The 18,936-nt window shown below is 28.7% G+C and overlaps 3 protein-coding genes across 4 annotated transcripts in view; 2 read left to right on the top strand and 1 right to left on the bottom strand.

Moving 5' to 3' along the window:
* The first annotated feature begins 2,217 nt into the window (after window positions 1-2,217).
* On the top strand, window positions 2,218-6,597 carry LOC123004703 (tektin-2). The gene is made up of 3 exons (XM_044398096.1): window positions 2,218-2,718; window positions 2,769-2,983; window positions 5,847-6,597. Exons 1-3 carry the CDS (start codon window positions 2,299-2,301, stop codon window positions 6,490-6,492), a joined length of 1,281 nt encoding a protein of 426 aa, XP_044254031.1. The 5' UTR covers window positions 2,218-2,298; the 3' UTR covers window positions 6,493-6,597.
* A 3,282-nt stretch (window positions 6,598-9,879) lies between these two features.
* LOC123015896 (protein arginine N-methyltransferase 7) lies at window positions 9,880-15,638 on the top strand. Of its 2 annotated transcripts, XM_044415961.1 has the most exons (4): window positions 9,880-9,969; window positions 10,028-11,684; window positions 15,173-15,330; window positions 15,386-15,638. In XM_044415961.1, exons 2-4 carry the CDS (start codon window positions 10,053-10,055, stop codon window positions 15,615-15,617), a joined length of 2,022 nt encoding a protein of 673 aa, XP_044271896.1. In that variant the 5' UTR covers window positions 9,880-9,969; window positions 10,028-10,052; the 3' UTR covers window positions 15,618-15,638. The 2 variants fall into 2 exon arrangements, with proteins under 2 accessions (XP_044271896.1, XP_044271887.1); XM_044415952.1 differs by lacking the exon at window positions 9,880-9,969 and having other exon boundaries at window positions 9,982-11,684.
* A 2,770-nt stretch (window positions 15,639-18,408) lies between these two features.
* Window positions 18,409-18,936, bottom strand: part of LOC123006065 — a 2,238-nt gene continuing 1,710 nt past the window's right edge. The window contains exon 2 of the mRNA XM_044400224.1: window positions 18,409-18,763. Within this exon, the coding sequence (XP_044256159.1) occupies window positions 18,557-18,763 (207 nt within the window). The 3' untranslated portion in view covers window positions 18,409-18,556. The remainder of the gene's footprint in view (window positions 18,764-18,936) is intronic.

Here is an 18,936-nt window from a genome sequence, read left to right as displayed (position 1 = left end):
AGTCTAGTCTATTTCAACACGCAAATTGCAAGTATCAGTTTTGATATCGAAGTAAGCTTTCTTTCCGATGCAAAATTGAAAAAAAAAAACAAAAAACACAAATGGCAATAATTAATAATTATTATTAAATTTTCTTGTATGTTACCAACCTGATTAGGTCGGTATTTATTAATTTTCTTCTACATTTTTGGCTTTTGCAACTTTAACGAAAAAAATAAATAATGATGATTATCTCAATAATAATAATAGTAATAATAATAACTTTATTTCCCATGATAATGAAATACATACATTAAATAGGATTTGTCGTACAAGAAAAGAAACATACAAAAACTATACAAATTTAAACAATAGAAATTAAAATTTACAGTCCAAAAATTCCTCTAATGAATAAAAACAGTGCGTTAGTAAAAGTTCCTTTAGTTTATATTTAAAATTATAAATCGTCTTTATATTTTTCATGTTGAAAGATAATTTATTAAAAATGCGTAATTGGAAATGGAATTGCCCCAAAACAGACACCATACCTCAAGACAGAATCTACTACCATCAACATTTCTTATTTTGCAAAAATCGTACAAATTTTACAAAGTAAATCCCATAAACCCTACATCGACAAAAAGCTCATAAAAAATGCCATGTAATGATGCAATAAAATATAAAGTGTTGTATTAAAAAAAAACGAGTTATTGCCATTTGTATTTTGTCATTTTCAAAAAATCGTAGTAGGCGATGAAACATCGACTCCGAGTTTGCCTTTTTCTCAAAAGATGTGCTAAAGCTTAAGGCATCGACTGGAAAAAAATTGGTTAAGTTGTCTTGAATAGTTTTAAAGTTATTAATTTTTTTTGTGGGTCTATGCACGATGCAATTTTGACACATAAATTGGCATAAGTCAAAAACTATTGCAGGTCTAAGAAACCAAGGTGACAATTTGTGGCAAATCCAAATATGTAATAAAAAATTGGGGTTTTCATTTAAAAAAACGGAACTTAGTTGTGTATCTTATTTGGGCCAGCCTGTATATGAATAGAAATATTTTTATAATGTGCCTCATTGTTGTATCTATCGTTTAAAAAAAAAATCATGTTGATAACTTGAATAGAAAAAAAGTTATAGAGCGTGCACGAACCCCTGGGTCACCCTGTACATATGTATAATTTCGTTTCAAAATCAAGTTAAATTTCTTCGCTTTGTTTAATTTGGAACTACAGGAATTATTTTGGAATTATGGAAATTAAGTTGGAATTACAGGAATTAAGTTGGAACTATAGGAATTAATTTGGAATTACAGGAATTAATTTGGAATTATAGGAATTAATCTGAAAAAACAATGTTAGTTCGATGGATTATTGTAATTACTGGATTTTTTTTGGAATCATTGGAATTTTGGTGGAATTTTTTTTGGAATTGGAATTAGTTGTACACATTTTTTTCCAGCTAACGGCCTATCGATTTTTTTTTGCGATTGCAAATAAAAACACTATAAACCTCAAATTTTGTAATTTGTACTTATATCGATATTTCACCATTAAGGTCACGTTTAAATCTGTTTACATTTTATGTACTTCTTAGTCCGGTCAAATTAGTCATAAAAATAGTGGTCAAATAACGAAAATTCCGACAGAGCTAAATTTTGGTGGAGACTTTGGGTACACAATTAGAAATAAAGTGTCAAAAGTCCCCATCGATCCCATGTGTGCTAAAAAAGTTATTCTGGGTCCAAGGTCAAAATTTGGCGTTTTTTAGATTTTTTTCGAAAACGGTAAGTTTTATCAAAAACGTAGTCCAGACAAAAATTATAGATCTTAAAATTATCTACAAAAATGGTCTTTATACTTTTTTTCTAAGAACCATCATTTCTGAGATATTTGGAATTACAGGAATTAATTTGGAATTATAGGAATTAATCTGAAAAAACAATGTTAGTTCGATGGATTATTGTAATTACTGGATTTTTTTTGGAATCACTGGAATTTTGGTGGAATTTTTTTTTGGAATTGGAATTAGTTGTACACATTTTTTTCCAGCTAACGGCCTCTCGATTTTTTTTTTGCGATTGCAAATAAAAACACTATAAACCTCAAATTTTGTAATTTGTACTTATATCGATATTTCACCATTAAGGTCTCGTTTAAATCTGTTTACATTTTATGTGCTTCTATTGTAATTCCGTTTGATCAATCCTAATCAAATCCAGTCTCCATGGCAGTGAAAAACACCAAATATTTTGTCAATATTATTTTCATAGTTGTCAGTAGTGTTGTTTAAAATTTATAATTTCTTGCAAAACCCAACATGTCAGTAGTAACATACGAAAAACCGATTCAACACATCGGATTAGCAGACTGGTATGCCAAACAGTGGCAAAACCAACAAACCAACGACACTCGAAGAACCGACGCCTTCAATTTAAGACACGAATCGAGACAATTACGAAATGAAACTAACATTCGAACAGAATGGGACACTTACCACAACAATGTGCGTCTAGCTGATCGCATTACAGAGCTCGACAGATGGAGAGATGTCCTGAAATCTTGTTTAGAGAGAGTCAATAAAGAAATTTTGTCACTGAAAGACGAAAAATTTTCGACTGAAAGAGAGTTGGACGCTCTGGGAATCCCACTTGGAGTTGTGGCCGAATGCATTTCGATGAGAGACTGCCGACAAGGGGCGGAATTGACCTACGATGACGGTGACACCGAACTGAAAAGGGTCTGAAAAAAAAATGAATTTGCAAGTTTTAATTATTATTGAAATTTCAGGAATTGTGTGTTGTTGAAGGAGTCAAAAAGCTTCTAGTTGAGCGGTGCCAAGCAGCTTGGGAAAAACTAAACAAATTGGAAGAAGTTCGCTTCAAATTAAATTTGGAATTAAATGACAAAACCGAAGCCATTGAAATTGATAAAGATCAACTAACTTTGGATAAAAATTGTGCTAACATAAGTTTTAAAACTGATCCGTTACGAATTGTGAAAAAGTAGGTGTCAAACTATTTTTTTTTAATTACACTACTCTAAAAAAATTAAAGGAACAAAAGCAAAAACAAAAAAGTTTGCTAAAAGATATCAAAACTAAAAACTTAAATCTTTTACATTTTGTAATTTTTGACTCAGTATGGCAAATTCTTGCACAAAAAACGGAGTTTTCAGGCTACAAATTTGATTTAACTTTAAAAAAATAGGCTAAAATTAAATCGTTTTCGGCCTAATTTTGCGATTTTTGTTTTAAAAGCAATTTTCTAAAATAATAGCGTTACTAGGTAAAAAGCATGCTTACAAAAGTAATATCAAGTTTGACTTATTTTGTTGATTTTTTGGTTTTGAAATTTCACGAAAAACTTAACACTTTATTACAAAAATGTGCTTGTAATTATTTTTGACCACACTTTGTGGTATGTCAGCTTATTTTGCCTAAATTTTTGCTCAAAAATCAGTTAATTCGAATGAAACAAACAAAATAGTCACATTAATATCAATTATTTTTGTGATTTTTAGGCGTGTTGGATAAGATTTTTTAAAATAAATGAGCCCCTGGTTCAAAAACAAAGTAATTACAATTTTGTAATCTGTAATCATTTTTTTAGTCTTATTTTGTTGAATTTTTGGTTTATTTTAACGAACTTTTGCGAAATAATTGTGTTTCTAACAGAAAAATTTTCCTACTAAAGCATTCGAAAAAAGCAAAAGTAAAAAACCCTGCTTTATTGTTAACCAATTCGGTGATTTTTTCTGCCTAAAAAACGCAAAAATCGTGTCATTTAAATATGTTTTCACCTAAATTTTTCATTTTCAAAAAAATCACGAGAAAGGAATTTTTATTAAACTTTTGAATATTTTTGCGCGCTATTACGTAGGATTGCGTGATAACCGTAGCACAAAAAAAATTGCTAAAAGATCTTAAAACTTGTTTACCATTTTGGACCAAATTTTGTGATTTCTCGGCTTGTTTTTGTTCAAAACCCATTTAAAATCGAGTAAAACAAACATAATATAACATTATAAAATAAACAATAAATAGGTAAATAATAAATATCTGTTTCAAAAATGAACAAAGTCGAGCAGAAAAAGCTAAAAAAATAATAACAATTTCGATTAAAGTTTTCTAATTTATCAGCCTGTTTAAACAAAATTTTCCGCTTTTTTGTTTTGATCTCAAAAACGTGCTTTAGTCCTGTTTTGTTGAATTTTTGTTTATTTTTAACGAAATTTTGCGAAATAATTGTGTTTCTAACAGAAAAATTTACCTACTAAAGCATTCGAAAAAAGCAAAAGTATAAATTCTCATTTTTTGACCCTGCTTTATTTTTAACCAATCCGGTGATTTTTTTTTAAATTTTGCATAATATTCAAGTTTCTGCTTAAAAAACATGCAAAAAATAGTGTGAAAATTTTGTTTATTTTCAAAAAAATCACGAGAAAGGAATTTTTACAAAAGTTTAATTTTTTTTTCTTGCGCTATTACGTAGGATTGCGTGATAACCGTAACACATAAAAAAATTCTTAAATCTTTAACATTTTGGTAAGTTTTGACTCAGTATGGCAAATTCTTGCACAAAAAATTGAGTTTTCAGGCTACAAATTTGGTTAAACTCAAGAAAAAACCAAAAATCAAATTATTTTCGGCCTAAATCTTTGATTTTTAACTTGCTTTAAAAGCAATTTTGTAAAATAATAGCGTTACTAGGTGAAAAACATACTTGAAACACTTACAAAAGTAATACGAGTATCAATTTCGACATATTTTGTTGATTTTTTGGTTTGTTTTAGCAAAATTTTACGAAAAACCTAACACTTTATTACAATAATGTGCTTAAAAGCATTTTAGACCACATTTTGCGGTTTCTCAGCATATTTTTGAGTTAATTTTAGTCAAAAATCAGTTAAATCAAATGAAACAAACAAAATAATAACATTAATATCAATTATTTTTGTGATTTTTATGCTTGTTGGGTAAGATTTTTCAAAATAAATGAGCCCCTGGTTCAAAAACAAAGTAATTACAAACAATTTTGTAATTTGTGATTTAAAAAATTTTTGATTTTATCCCAAAAACGTGCAAACACCCGAAAAAGGTATAAAATTTCAGCTTGTTTTGAATAAGATTTGGCCAAATAATATAGTTTCTAGGTAAAAAAAAACGTTCTAAAACGCTCGAAAAATGTAAAACTATAATAATTTTCGACTTAATGTGTTGACTTTTTGGTTCGTTTTAGCTAAAAACTTTTAAGATTTTACTACAAAAATTTGTTTAGCATTTTGGACCAAATTTTGTGATTTCTCGGCTTGTTTTTGTCTTAATTTTGTTCAAAACCCATTTAAATCGAGTTAAACAACCATAATATAACATTATAAAAAATGAAGAAAGTCGAGTAAAACAAGCTAAAAAATAATAACAATTTCGATTTAAATTTGTAATTTTTCAGCCTGTTTAAACAAAATTTTCCGCTTTTTTGTTTTGTTCTCAAAAACGTGCTTAAATACTCAAACAAAGCATAAATAATTTTTTTTCAAAAAATTTTTGCTAAATAAAGAAGTTTCTGCTTAAAAAACGCAAAAATCGTGTCATTTAAATATGTTTTGACCAAAATTTTCCATTTTCAAAAAAATCACGAGAAAGGAATTTTTACTAAAGTTTTGAATGTTTTTGCGCACTATTACGTAGGATTGCGTGATAACCGTAGCACAAAAAAAATTGCTAAAGGATCTTAAAACTAGAAACTTAAAATGGTTTTTATAAAATCTAGATACGACCATTTTTCGATAAGTACAGCCTTTCAAAAATCACCAAAAAATATTGTTCCTTTAATTTTTTAGAGTAGTGTAATTAATCAATAATTTTAGTTCAATCCCGTATGAAGCTTGGTTGGAACATTCTCGCTACATCAAAGAACTATCAGATAACGAACTTGCCGACACTCACAAACTCCGAGAAGCTTTATTCGTAGTGAGAGAAAGAGCCCGAAATGATTTGAGGGCTCAAAGAGATCGAGTCGATTTTACTCTTCGTAAAAGAATCTACGAAACGCAAAAAGCCCGTAACGAACTCGAATGGCAACAATTCAAAATGCGAGAGGAAATGGATAAACTTCTTAAAGAGATTAAAACATTACAAGATGCACTTCTAGCAAAAACTGATGCTTTGAAATTATGCGAAACTCGGTTAGAAAATAGAGCTTATCGTCCTGGTTTCGAATTGGCCAGAGACGAGACTGAATCAGGTCTGAAAAATGAGGTTACACAATTGAGACAAACGAGAAATGATCTAATTAATAAAATTAATTGTGCTAAAGCCACATATAATGCGTTGGAGAATCAACAAATTATTATTGACACTGATTTGGAAAATAAAGGTCATTCGTTGATGACTGATATTAGATGTCTGGATATGAGGATTCGATTGCGGTCTGGGGAATTTGCAGGGCCTGGAACAGATACTGATAGGAATATTCAGTTGACAAGAATGGAACAAGAAATACCACCAACGTAAATTAGAAATGGAAAAGTCAAGATGGGAAAATTACATGTGTTCTAGTAGTCGTTTTAGTAACAATTGTTTGGTGTATTTGGGCAATAAACATTTTTATCAATCCTAAAATGAAGTTTTTACAAATTTGGACACCAGATTCTAATGTAGTCATTTGGCAAAAACTTTTGTGAAAATTCTTGATTTTTTCTGAAAATGAAAAAAATTTTGCAACTGCGGTTACTGAATACACTAATTTTTCAATTATTTGTAAGTAAATTAGGTCGAAAAATACTTAAATGACACTATTTTTTGCACGTCTTTTAAGAAACTTGATTATTTTGCAAAATTTGCTCAAAAAAATCAAAATGATAATTTATACTTTTGCTTTTTTTGAATGCTTTAGCAGGTAAATTTTTCTGTTAGGAACACAATTATTTCGCGAAATTTCGTTAAAAATAAGCCAAAAGTTTAGGGCTAAATATAGCAATAAATTTGCCTTGTTCGAGTGTTTAGGCACGTTTTTAAAATCAAAACAAAAAACCGGAAAATTTTGTTTAAACAGGCTGAAAAATAACAATATTTAAATCAAAATTGTTATTAATTTTAACGTGTTCTGCTCGACTTTGTTTATTTTTGAAACAGATTATTATTTATTTATTGTTTATTTTATGTTTCGGTATGACTGTTTTATTCGATTTAAACGGGTTTTGAACAAAATAAAGACAAAAATAAGCCGAGAAACGGTCTAAAATGCTTTTAAACAAGTTTTTGTAGTAAAGTTTTAGGTTTTTATCTAAAACGAACCAAAAAGTCAACACATTAAGTCGAAAATTATTATATTTTTACATCTTTCGAGCGTTTTAGAATGTTTTTTTTTTACCTAGGAACTCTATTATTTGGCAAAACCAGCTGAAGTTTTTTACCTTTTTCGTTTTTGGGATAAAATCAATTTTTTTTTTAAATCACAAATTACAAAATTGTTTGTAATTACTTTGTTTTTTAACCAGGGGCATTTATTTTGAATAAATAAGCTGAGGAACCACATTTTTGTAATAAAGTGTTAAGTTTTTCGTGAAATTCTGCTAAAACGCTATTATTTTACAGAATTGCTTTTAAAACAAGTTAAAAATCAAAAAATTGTGCAAGATTCTAGTTTTGAGATCTTTTGGCAATGTTTGTTCTGTGCTACTGTTATACGCAATCCTACGTAACAGAGCAAGAAAAAAATTCTAAACTTTTGTAAAAATTCTTATATCAAATCTGGTAATTTTTTTGAAAATGAAAAAAACATTTTCAACTGCGGTTACAACAAAAACATATCAATTATTTGTAAGTAAATTGGATTAAAAAATACTTAAATGACACTATTTTTTGCAGGTTTTTTAAGCAGAAACTTGATTATTTTGCAAAATTTTCTCAAAAAAAATCGAAAAACAGCCAAATTGGTTAAAAATAGAGCAGGCTTGAAAAATGTAAATTTTTCTGTTAGGAGCACAACAAAATAGCACTAAAAATGGTGTTATTTTTGCCTTGTTCGAGTGTTTAAGCACATTTTTGAGATCAAACCAAAAAAGCGGAAAATTTTGTTTAAACAGGTTGAAAAATTACAAAATTTAAATCGAAATTGTTTTTATTTTTTAGCTTATTATGCTTAACTTTCTTTATTTTTGAAACAGATATTTATTGTTTATGTTTAAATGTTATATTATGTTTGTTTTACTTGATTTAAATGGGTTTTGAACAAAATTAACACAAAAATAAGCCCAGAAACCACAAAATTTGGTCTAAACTGCTTTTAAACAAGTTTTTCTGGTAATGTCTTAAGTTTTTAGCTAAGACGAATCAAAAAGTCAGCACATTAAGTCGAAAATTATTTTATTTTTACATTTTTCGAGCGTTTAGTTCGTTTTTTTTAGCGAGAAACTATATTATTTGGCAAAATCTTGTTCAAAATAAGGTGAAAATTGTTTATCCTTTATGGGTATTTAAGCACGTTTTTGGGATAAAAGCAAAATTATTTGTAAGTAAATTAGGTCAAAAATACTTAAATAACACTATTTTTTAAACGTTTTTTAAGCAAAAACTTGATTATTCTGGTAAATTTTCTCAAAAAAAATCGAGAATCTACCAAACTGGTTAAAAATAATTAAAATAAATGACAATTTATACTTTTGCTTTTTTCGAATGCTTTAGTAGGTAAATTCTTCTGTTAGAAACACAATTATTTCGTAAAAGTTCGTTAAAAATAAACCAAAAATTCAACAAAATAAGACTAAAAATGGTGTTATTTTTGTCTTGTTTTTTAGCGTAAGTACATTTTTAGATAACAAAATATTTTTCCGACAAATTTCGTTATAAAACTGGCTTAAGAATTACCAAATAACATCGAAATTTATATTATTTTCTTGTTCGAGTGTTTAATCACGTTTTTGAGATCAAAACAAAAAAGCGGAAAATTTTGTTTAAACAGGCAAAATTTAAATCGAAATTGTTGTTATTTTTTAGTTTGTTTCACTTGACTTACTTCGTTTTTGAGAGACATGTTTATTTATTTGTTGTTTATTTTATAATGTTATAATGTTTTACTTGATTTAAACGGGTTTTGAACAAAATTAAGACAAAAATAAACCGAGAAACCACAAAATTTGGTCTAAAATGCTTTTAAATAAGTTTTGTAGTAAAGTCGTAAGTTTTTAGGTAAAACGAACCAAAAAGTCAACACATTAAGGCGAAAATTTATTTTTACATTTTTGAGTATGTTTTTTTTTACCTATAAACTCTATTATTTGGCAAAATCTTGTTCAAAACTAGCTGAAAAAATTCTTTTTGGGATAAAAGCTAAATTTTTTTAAATCACAAATTACAAAATTGTTTAATTTTTTTTTAAATCAGGGTTTTATTTATTTTGAAAAATCTTAACCAATAACAAGCCTAAAAAATCACAAAAATAATTGATATTAATGTTATTATTTTGTTTGTTTTATTCGATTTAACTGAGCAAAATTAAGACAAAAATAAGCTGAGAAACCACAAAATGTGATCGAAAATACCTTCAAACACATTTTTGTAATAAGGTTTTAGGTTTTTTGTGAGATTTTGCTAAAACAAACCAAACAATCAATAAAATAAGTCAAAAGTGATATTACTTTTGTAGATAAGTGTTTTTTTGGCATTTTTTTTTTAATTAGAAACGCTATTGTGGTACAGAATTGCTTTTAAAACAAGTTAAACGATTTAATTTTTGCCCTTTTTTAACGTTTAACCAAATTTGTAGCCTGAAAACTCGTTTTTGTGCAAGATTTTGCCATACTGAGTAAAAAATCACCAAAAAATGTTAAACAATCAAGATTATTTTATATTTTTAGCTAACTCTTAGGCTTTAACTGAGTTTAAGTAAAAAAAAAACAACGAAGAAAGATTCAAAGATTTAAAATCAAATTCAGATCTGGTGAGTTTTATTTTGTCAGACTGGCAACACTGGTAAGTGACATTTGACAGGTAAACATAACCGTAAAAAACACCGCATTTAAATGATCACATTTCGCGTTTGTTGTAGCATTTTCAAAAACAATTACCACACCATGAGTATCTTCATCCAAAAACTGAACCCCATGACGGGTGTAAATGACTGGGTCGTTCAACAAGAAGACTACGATTTCCACCAAGAAGTAGCCCGATCTTCATTCGCAGACATGCTCCACGACACGGAAAGAAACAAGAAATACGAAATGGCCCTAAAACACGCAATTGACCTAATGCATTCTCACGGCAAAAAAGCAAACGTCTTGGACATCGGAACTGGAACTGGTTTACTCTCAATGATGGCAGTTCGTCATGGGGCTGATTCAGTGACCGCTTGCGAAGCCTTCAAACCCATGAGTGAGTGTGCCCTCAAAGTGATAAAACGCAACGGTTTCGAAGACAAGATTAAAATAATACCGAAAAGATCCACAGATATGACAGTGGGGCCCGGGGGCGACCTCCTCACCCCTTGTAATATCCTAGTGACTGAAGTATTTGACACGGAATTGATTGGTGAGGGGGCCTTGTCGACGTTCACCCACGCACATAAAGTCCTCTTAGAGGAAGATTGTGTCGTGGTGCCCCAATCTGCGACAGTTTATGCCCAAGTTATCGAAAGCCCCCTTGTGCAAAATTGGAACAAAGTGAAAGACGTGTATGATAATGAAGGGAAACTTCTTATTAAAATACCCACAAATGTGCGAAATTGTCCCGGAAATGCCTCAGTTCATGACTTGCAACTAAGTCAAATGAAATTAGACTGTCTTAAATTTTTAACCCCCGTAATCCCGGTCTTTAGGTTCGATTGGTCGGGGAAAACCCCGTTTATTTTTGAACAATCAACCATTCACAGTATTAAAGCAACACAGGGAGGGGTGGCACAAGTGGTTTTCATGTGGTGGGACTTACAGATGGACACTGAGGGCAAAATAATTCTCAGTTGTGCCCCAAATTGGGCTAAAGACAAGTCTGATGTGACTTTACCCTGGCGGGATCACTGGATGCAAGCTATTTACTACCTACCCCAGGAAATTACGATTGAAAAAGACACAGAAATGCATTTAGTTAGCAGTCATGATGAGTTTTCGCTTTGGTTTAATGTTCGTTTGGATTTGAGACTCACGGACGCAGATTATGTGAAACCGATTTGTGAATGTGGTCTACATATGACATTCTCACGGACAAGAATCGGCCAAATTAATGATTCGACGAGAAATAAAAAATATATCAGTCTTTTGGAAAAATGTATTGATAGTAAAAGCGTGATTTTGATTTTGAGTGATGGATTTTACTTAAGTCTTTGTGCGTCTAAAATGGGGGCGAAAAAAATCTACTATGTTGAAACGAATTACTTATCACGAAAAATTCTACTCGATTTTATTCAATTCAATGAAATAACAAATGTTGAAGTTTTTGAAAACATTGAAACTCTTGTGAGTGATAATCCGGAGAAAATTAATATGGTAGTAGGAGAACCATACTTTTTAAATAGTATATTACCATGGGACAATCTCTTGTTTATTTATTTATTGAAAGGAGTAAGAAATATATTGACCAATGACGCGAGACTTTTTCCTAAAATTGCGGTAATTAAAGGTATTGCTGTGAGATTTTTCAACTTGAATAAAATTCGTTTACCACTGGGGGAATGCGAAGGATTCGATATGAAAGATTTCGACGAACTCATCGAGGTAATTGATTTTTTTGTAATTCTATTAACATCGTAAAAAACCTATATGAAAACCTAAATTTTCTAAATGGAAAATTATTTTTTATTAAAATATTTGTTTTGGAACTAGAGTATTTATAAATACCTTCTTTGTATTTACAGTATAATCAAATAAATGTGTGGCCCGAGAGGCATAGCCTCGAGGTCATATTATTCACATTATCAAATATCTGTTTTTTTTTGTTTTGAACAAAATTATTTGGTCTAAAATACTTTTAAACAAGTTTTTGTAGTAAAGTCTTAAGTTTTTATCTAAAACGAACCAAAAAGTCAACACATTAAGTCGAAAATTATTTTATTTTTACATTTTTCGAGCGTTTAGTACGTTTTTTTTTAGCTAGAAACTCTATTATTTGGCAAAATCTTGTTCAAAATAAGGTGAAAATTGTTTATCCTTTTTGGGTATTTAAGCACGTTTTTGGGATAAAAGCAAAATTATTTGTAAGTAAATTAGGTAAAAAAATACTTAAATAACACTATTTTTTGAACGTTTTTTAAGCAAAAACTTGATTATTTTGCAAAATCTCGTCAAAACAAAAAATAGAAAATCCACCAAATTGGTTAAAAATAATTAAAATAAATGGTAATTTATACTTTTTGCTTTTTTCGAATGCTTTAGTAGGTAAATTTTTCTGTTAAAAACACAATTATTTCGCAAAAGTTCGTTAAAAATAAACCAAAAATTCAACAAAATAAGACTAAAAAAATGGTGTTATTTTTGCCTTGTTTGAGTTTTTAAGCACATTTTTGAGATCAAACCAAAAAAGCGGAAAATTTTGTTTAAACATTCTGAAAAAATTACAAAATTTAAATCGAAATTGTTTTTATTTTTTTGGCTTGTTTTGCACGGCTTTCTTCACTTTTGACACAGATATTTATTGTTTATTTTATAATGTTATATTATGTTTGTTTTGCTTGATTTAAATGGGTTTTGAACAAAATTAACACAAAAACAAGCCCAGAAACCACAAAATTTGGTCCAAAATGCTTTTAACCAAGTTTTTGTGGTAAAGTCTTATGTTTTTAGCTACAACGATCCAAAAAGTCAACACATTAAGTCGAAAATTATTTTATTTTTACATTTTTCTAGCGTTTTAGAATGTTTTTTTTTTACCTAGGAACTCTATTATTTGGCAAAACCTTGTTCAAAACAAGCTGAAGCTTTTTACCTTTTTCGGGTGTTTGCACGTTTTTGGGATAAAATCAAAAAAATTTTAAATCACAAATTACAAAATTGTTTGTAATTACTTTGTTGAAACATCTTATCCAACACGCCCAAAAATCACAAAAATAATTGATATGAATATTATTTTGTTTGTTTCATTTGATTTAACTGATTTTTGAGTAAAAGTAACACAAAAATACGCTGAGAAACCACAAAATATGGTCTAAAATGCTTTCAAGCACATTTTTGTAATAAAGTGTTAGTTTTTTCGTGAAATTTTGCTAAAACAAACCCAAAAATCAACAAAATATGTCAAAACTGATATTACTTTTGTGTTTTTTGGCAAGTTTTTTTACCTAGAAACGCTATTATTTTACAGAATTGCTTTTAAAAGAAGTTAAAAATCACAGAATTAGGCCGAAAACTATTTAATTTTTGCCTTTTTTAAAAGTTTAACCAAATTTGTAGCCTAAAAACTCTGTTTTTTGTTCAAGAATTTGCCATACTCAGTCAAAAATTAGCAAAATGTTAACGATTTAAGTTTCTAGTTTTGAGATCTTTTGTCAATTTTTTTTCTGTGCTACGGTTATACACAATCCTACGTAACTGCGCAAGAAAAAAATTCTAAACTTTTGTAAAAATTCTTAGAGCTGGTAATTTTTTTGAAAAGGAAAAAAAATTCAACTGCGGTTACAACAAAAACACTAATTAAGTCAAAAAATTCTTAAATTACACTATTTTTTGCACGTCTATTAAGCAGAAACTTGATTATTTTGCTAAATTTCGTCAAAAAAAAAATAGAAAATCCACAAAATTGGTTAAAAATAATTAAAATAAATGATAGTTTATACTTTTGCTTTTTTCGAATGCTCGAACTCTTCGAGGTAATTGATTTTTTGTGTAACAATAGTAATTACGATTGTAATTCTATTAACATCATAAAATTTTCTGCTTATAAAATTTTGTACCTATATGAAAACCTAAATTTTCTAAATGGAAAATCATTTTTTATTAAAATATTTCTTTTGAAATACAGTATAATCAAATAAATGTGTGGCCCGAGAGGCATAGCCTCGAGCTCATACTACTTAAATTATCAAATATCTGTTTTTTTTTTTAACAAAGTTGATGCATTGTCGAAGTTGCTTTGCAAACAATTTGTGTTTCTAACTAACATTTCTCATTATTTTTTCAATTCATTATTGTAACAAAGCAGGGAAATAAATGGTTTGCGACCTTCAAATGGTCTTTAGTATTGTCAAGTTGGTATTTCTTAACATTAAAGAATTTAATTTTGAGAAAATAAGTCTGTTTTCTTATAATGTATCATATTTCATATTTGTGAATTTTTAAGTTGCGCGAATTTTAACATATTTAATAATTTTTAATGTGATCATTTATTTTATATTTAAATAGAGTATAAACAGTGTCCTTTCAAAAACAAATAGCTTTAATTGTGTTACAAATAGAACCATCAATTAAAATTATAAAAATAAATATTAGAATATCATAAATTTTACAAAACTCGTTTTTTTTAATATTTAAAAAAAATTATATGTCTTCAAATTGTACATTTTTTTGCCTTTTACTGTAAATGATAAAATCATAAAATAAAAATCAAGTTTATAGTTTAAATGTGACCGACCGTTAGAGAGCGATAATTTTTAATAAACCGAGATTTTTTACATGGAAAAAATATTTAAAAATTTTTGTGACAGTTTTACTTCTAATTACACAATATACTATTCCTTAAATTTTTATTAATTATTATATTATTTTCTGAGGGAAATGATTTAAAAATATCCTTGGTTTAATAACCAATAATTATTTAAAAACAAACATAAACTTTATTAGATCTGCATACAGGGTGTTCCATCTAAACTCCACATTAGAAGTATTGGAAGTTCGAATAATCGTATTTATTTGAAAATTGTTACATAGCCATAAACCATTAAGTCCTCCTAAGTGAAAATATTTTCAAGATGGCGGCACTTCCGCTTATACCGGAAGTCGGTCTCAACTTTCTTATTTTGAATGGAAAGGTATATTTTTTACTGCGTTTTTGGATTAATCGGGTTATTTTAAGGCTTTTTCTATACCTAAATTTAGCCGTTTTTGAAATATTTGGAGTTTTTCAAAAATTTTTGGATCTGCACCTTCCACTTTAAAATTTTTGAAAAACCCCAAATATTTCAAAACCGGCTAAGTTTAAGTATAAGGATATACTATTTTATTCCCGACAACGGGATGAAATGATAAATTTGGCCTAACATTTTTATTTTCAGGTGTCAAGTAACATAAGCGACGACAATGTCGAGGCACAACCCTTGTGGGAATACCCCGGGATTGCGTTAAGTAAAACTGTGGATATAATAACAATTGACTCGAATAGTGTGCATGAAAAAGTGGTGGAACTTTCAGGGGTTTTTGAAATCGATTCAAGGTATTTGAATATTGAAAATGGTACTGAAATTAGGTGTAATTCGAATTGTTTTCAGACACGGACCGTGCAATGGTTTAGCTTTGTGGATTGAATGGTTGCATGAAGAAGGTGCGAAAAGTGTTATATCTTCGGGGCCTGTATTACCACCCCAGGTTGGCCAACAAATCGAATGGGATGTTCATACAAGACAAGGGGTTTGTCTTTTTTCCGATAGAGTAACATCGCATATCAATTATGTATTCAAATTTGATTTTAATGAAGGCAATATCACTTTTAAATGGAATTAAAGAAATTTGAAATATAGACTATTTCATGTTGTTTTATTTTCATTTTATTGTTCCCCATCATCACTTAATTTTTGAGTAACTTCAGGTCGTGACAAGCAAAACGTTGATAAACTGCAGAAATAGATAACAAAGTTTCAGTTTATGCTTTTTCGCTTATATCCACAAAATGTTAAAGCTTATATTTTTTTTACAAAATGGTCTCGTTTTTTTTTGTATCTCAAATAGTTTTTGAGATATTCGCTGTAAAAGTTGTAAGCATTGTAATTGGTCAGTTTAAAGTCGGCCATTATAATAATGCAAAAAACCAAAGTAGTAATATGTGTAACGTTTTAACTCAGATTATTATGCCTAGTTTTCTTAGTCATTTTCCTATTTTCTTGCATTTTTTTTCAACAAAAACCACAGATTCAGTTATTACGTCTGGCTCACATTTAAGTCGTAAAAAACAGGGTAGTTTTCCTTATTTTTGGCACATTTTAAAAAAGGCCATAAAAATAGGGTAGTTTCCATAAAAAATTGATGTTTCAATAGATAGAATGGGCTGAAAAACAGGTCATTTTCTCAATATTTGTGTTTTTCAAACTTCAACGACTAAAAGTTAAAAATTGACTCATTTTCCTAAAAAAAAATTATGATTTGGGAAAATCTGAGTTGAAAGTTAGGATAAAAAGTCAAATTCAACCTTGTTTTTGATGTTTTGAATTCTTGTAAATTTGATGCATTGATGTGATTGGTCCGTTTGAGGTCGGCCATTATTGTAATGTGAGTAACCATGGTGAAGCCAATCAGAAGTGGAACATAACCTCACTTTCTTGTAAGGTACGAAACGAAAACACTGTTTTTTTACAAGCTGTGGAGGTCTACAGTACAATTTGCAATCAACATTAAGCCCCGTAAGCTGGGAATTTAGCTATATCCAAAATGAGTAGAAAAAAAATGTTTTTTTGTTTAAGAATACCTACCATATTTGCCAGCGGATATCTCAAAGACCATTTTTGCTACAACGAAACTAGAAATACCGTCTTGTGGGAAATTTTATAAGGTTTAATTCTGTATAAACCGTTTTTTTGTAACACGCATACTTTTTGAGATATAAGCAAGAAACCATTGATGTCTCCGCTCACGTCGAAGAACTGTGACTTTTAGTATAGGTTTCTCTTCTAATTAGTCTGAAGTAGAAAATTCTATCCTCAGCTACTTATTCTACAACCTCTTATTATTATGTTATTAGTTTTGAGAAAACCAAGGAAAACAACAGCTGGAAGAAATAGAAGAGGTATTCGTTTTAAAATCCAACGTCCATAATCAAACGCAAAACTTGAAGAAAATGTACAAAAATCGAGTAAAGTTGCATTTACTAAATTTAAAATGTCTAAAGGAAGATTTTAGAAAGATGTTGATCAAATAAACATTTCCTCGGATGTGGTCTCCAGCACTTTATTTTAAGATGCTTCTTTGATCAAAGTTGAACAGTTTATTGGCATCTATTTTTTGGAATAGATGCACAATCAATAACTTTTTATCTCAATAAGTCTCAATATTTTTGTGCAACTTTGTTCCAAGAAGTGTTGTGATATCTGTTAAAATATCAGTTATGATATTATTGGACAAGAAGTGATTGAAGGCTATTTTACTTTTGTTATTATTATTTATTAAAGTCTTTTGTTGAAATAATTTAGAACTTAAGGCAATATTAAAGAGAGACTTAACAAGTTAATAATTTAATTTCAAATCTAGTTTAATAATAATCATACATAAACAAACATTTAAAATTTGTTAACCATATAATTATAGTGCTAAAATTGTTCTAGCTGTCTTAGTTTTTGTGTAATAAATTTTTAAAAAGTGCATTTTTTTTTTCAAAAAAAACGTCTTATTTCTAAAACTAAGCGAAATTGACTAATAGAAGTTTAGCGTAAAAACATTATTACATTCAAAAATGCTAAGAAACACACGGTGTTTCATTTAAAAAATCACAAGTTTGTATCGTAACTTATTTTTGGGACATGCTGTATGGTTGAAAATAATTTTAGGTTATGCACTAGATTAGTATCTATCAATGTCTTATACAATTTTTCTTAATTTTACCATTTAAAGGACTTTTTCAACTCGCTGGGACACCTGTATAATAGTTAAATAATTAAAATGTTGAAATTTTTAGTGATAAGATACATTTCTACAGTTTGGACAAACTTCAGAATTATTATTGATCTTATTGCTATCTAATTCTTTGCCACTAATTTTCTGTAAGTATTGGAATTAAGAAGGAAAAATCTCTTTTTTAGACAGGTGTTTTCTTACTACAGATTTACTATTAGCCTCAGGATTATTGAATTTAAAAAAGTTTTCAAAAATTTTATTATTTGCAAAAAATCGAAATTGATTTTTTTTATATACACAGTGTTAAAAAAAGATTGTAAAATATTTCAGGAGGTAATAATATGGACCAAAATAAACAAAAAAAGTCTTAAGAAACATGGATCTGGAAAGTACCTAACGGTTTTGGAAATATCAAAAATTATTCGTTTTTTGAAACATTTATTTGCAATCTGTTCAAACACAAAAGAGAAGCTTCTAGTAAAAATTTTAAAAGTTTTCACATTCGATTTCTCCAAAACCGTTACTTTGCGACCCATTTATTAAGACTTTTTTGTTTATTTTGGTCCTCTTTAAATATTTTACAATTTTTTTTAACACCCTCACCGAATTATTATTATCATCTCAGAACCACACTGTATAGATTTGCGAAATATGGTCCTGGATATGTACCAAAAACAATTTATCTTTTTGACTTGCACTTTATTGACAAATAAATAGAAATACGAGTATGTATAAAAAATCAATAAATTAACAAAGTTCTTCACACTTATTATAGTAGTAGTTATTATCACAGATTTAGCTTGATACGATTACAAAATAAAATACAAAGACAATAAAACTTATTTTGGACTGTTTACAAGTTGTTGACATTCACACTCGGTATGATTTTGAGCCCTAACATCGATATATTCTTTATGTCTTCCACTTCTTTTAATAAGAAAAATTAATGTGACGGTTTCAGTCCTACGTGCTTGACATGTCTTGTTTTTGTGACAACATCCTGCTGCTCCACATCTATGAAGGACTGTAATATCTGGCGTAATTCCCTGAAAAAAAAAATCATCAATTTATTTCATTATTTTGATTTATTAAAAACTACTACACATTTCTCCTTTTAAATTTTCCCCAAAGAATTATTTAACAACCATTTTCGTTTTTTAAGAATCTACAATTTTTCAACTAAACATTTTTTGCTCACACTATTTATTTTTTGAAAAAA

This window comes from Tribolium madens, unplaced genomic scaffold (genome assembly GCF_015345945.1).
Source record: "Tribolium madens isolate multiple individuals breed KSU strain unplaced genomic scaffold, Tmad_KSU_1.1 Scaffold_11;HRSCAF=98;Tcas5.2_LG3b, whole genome shotgun sequence".
NCBI classification, from domain to species: domain Eukaryota; kingdom Metazoa; phylum Arthropoda; class Insecta; order Coleoptera; family Tenebrionidae; genus Tribolium; species Tribolium madens.
This window is presented reverse-complemented; position numbering and strand designations above follow the sequence as displayed.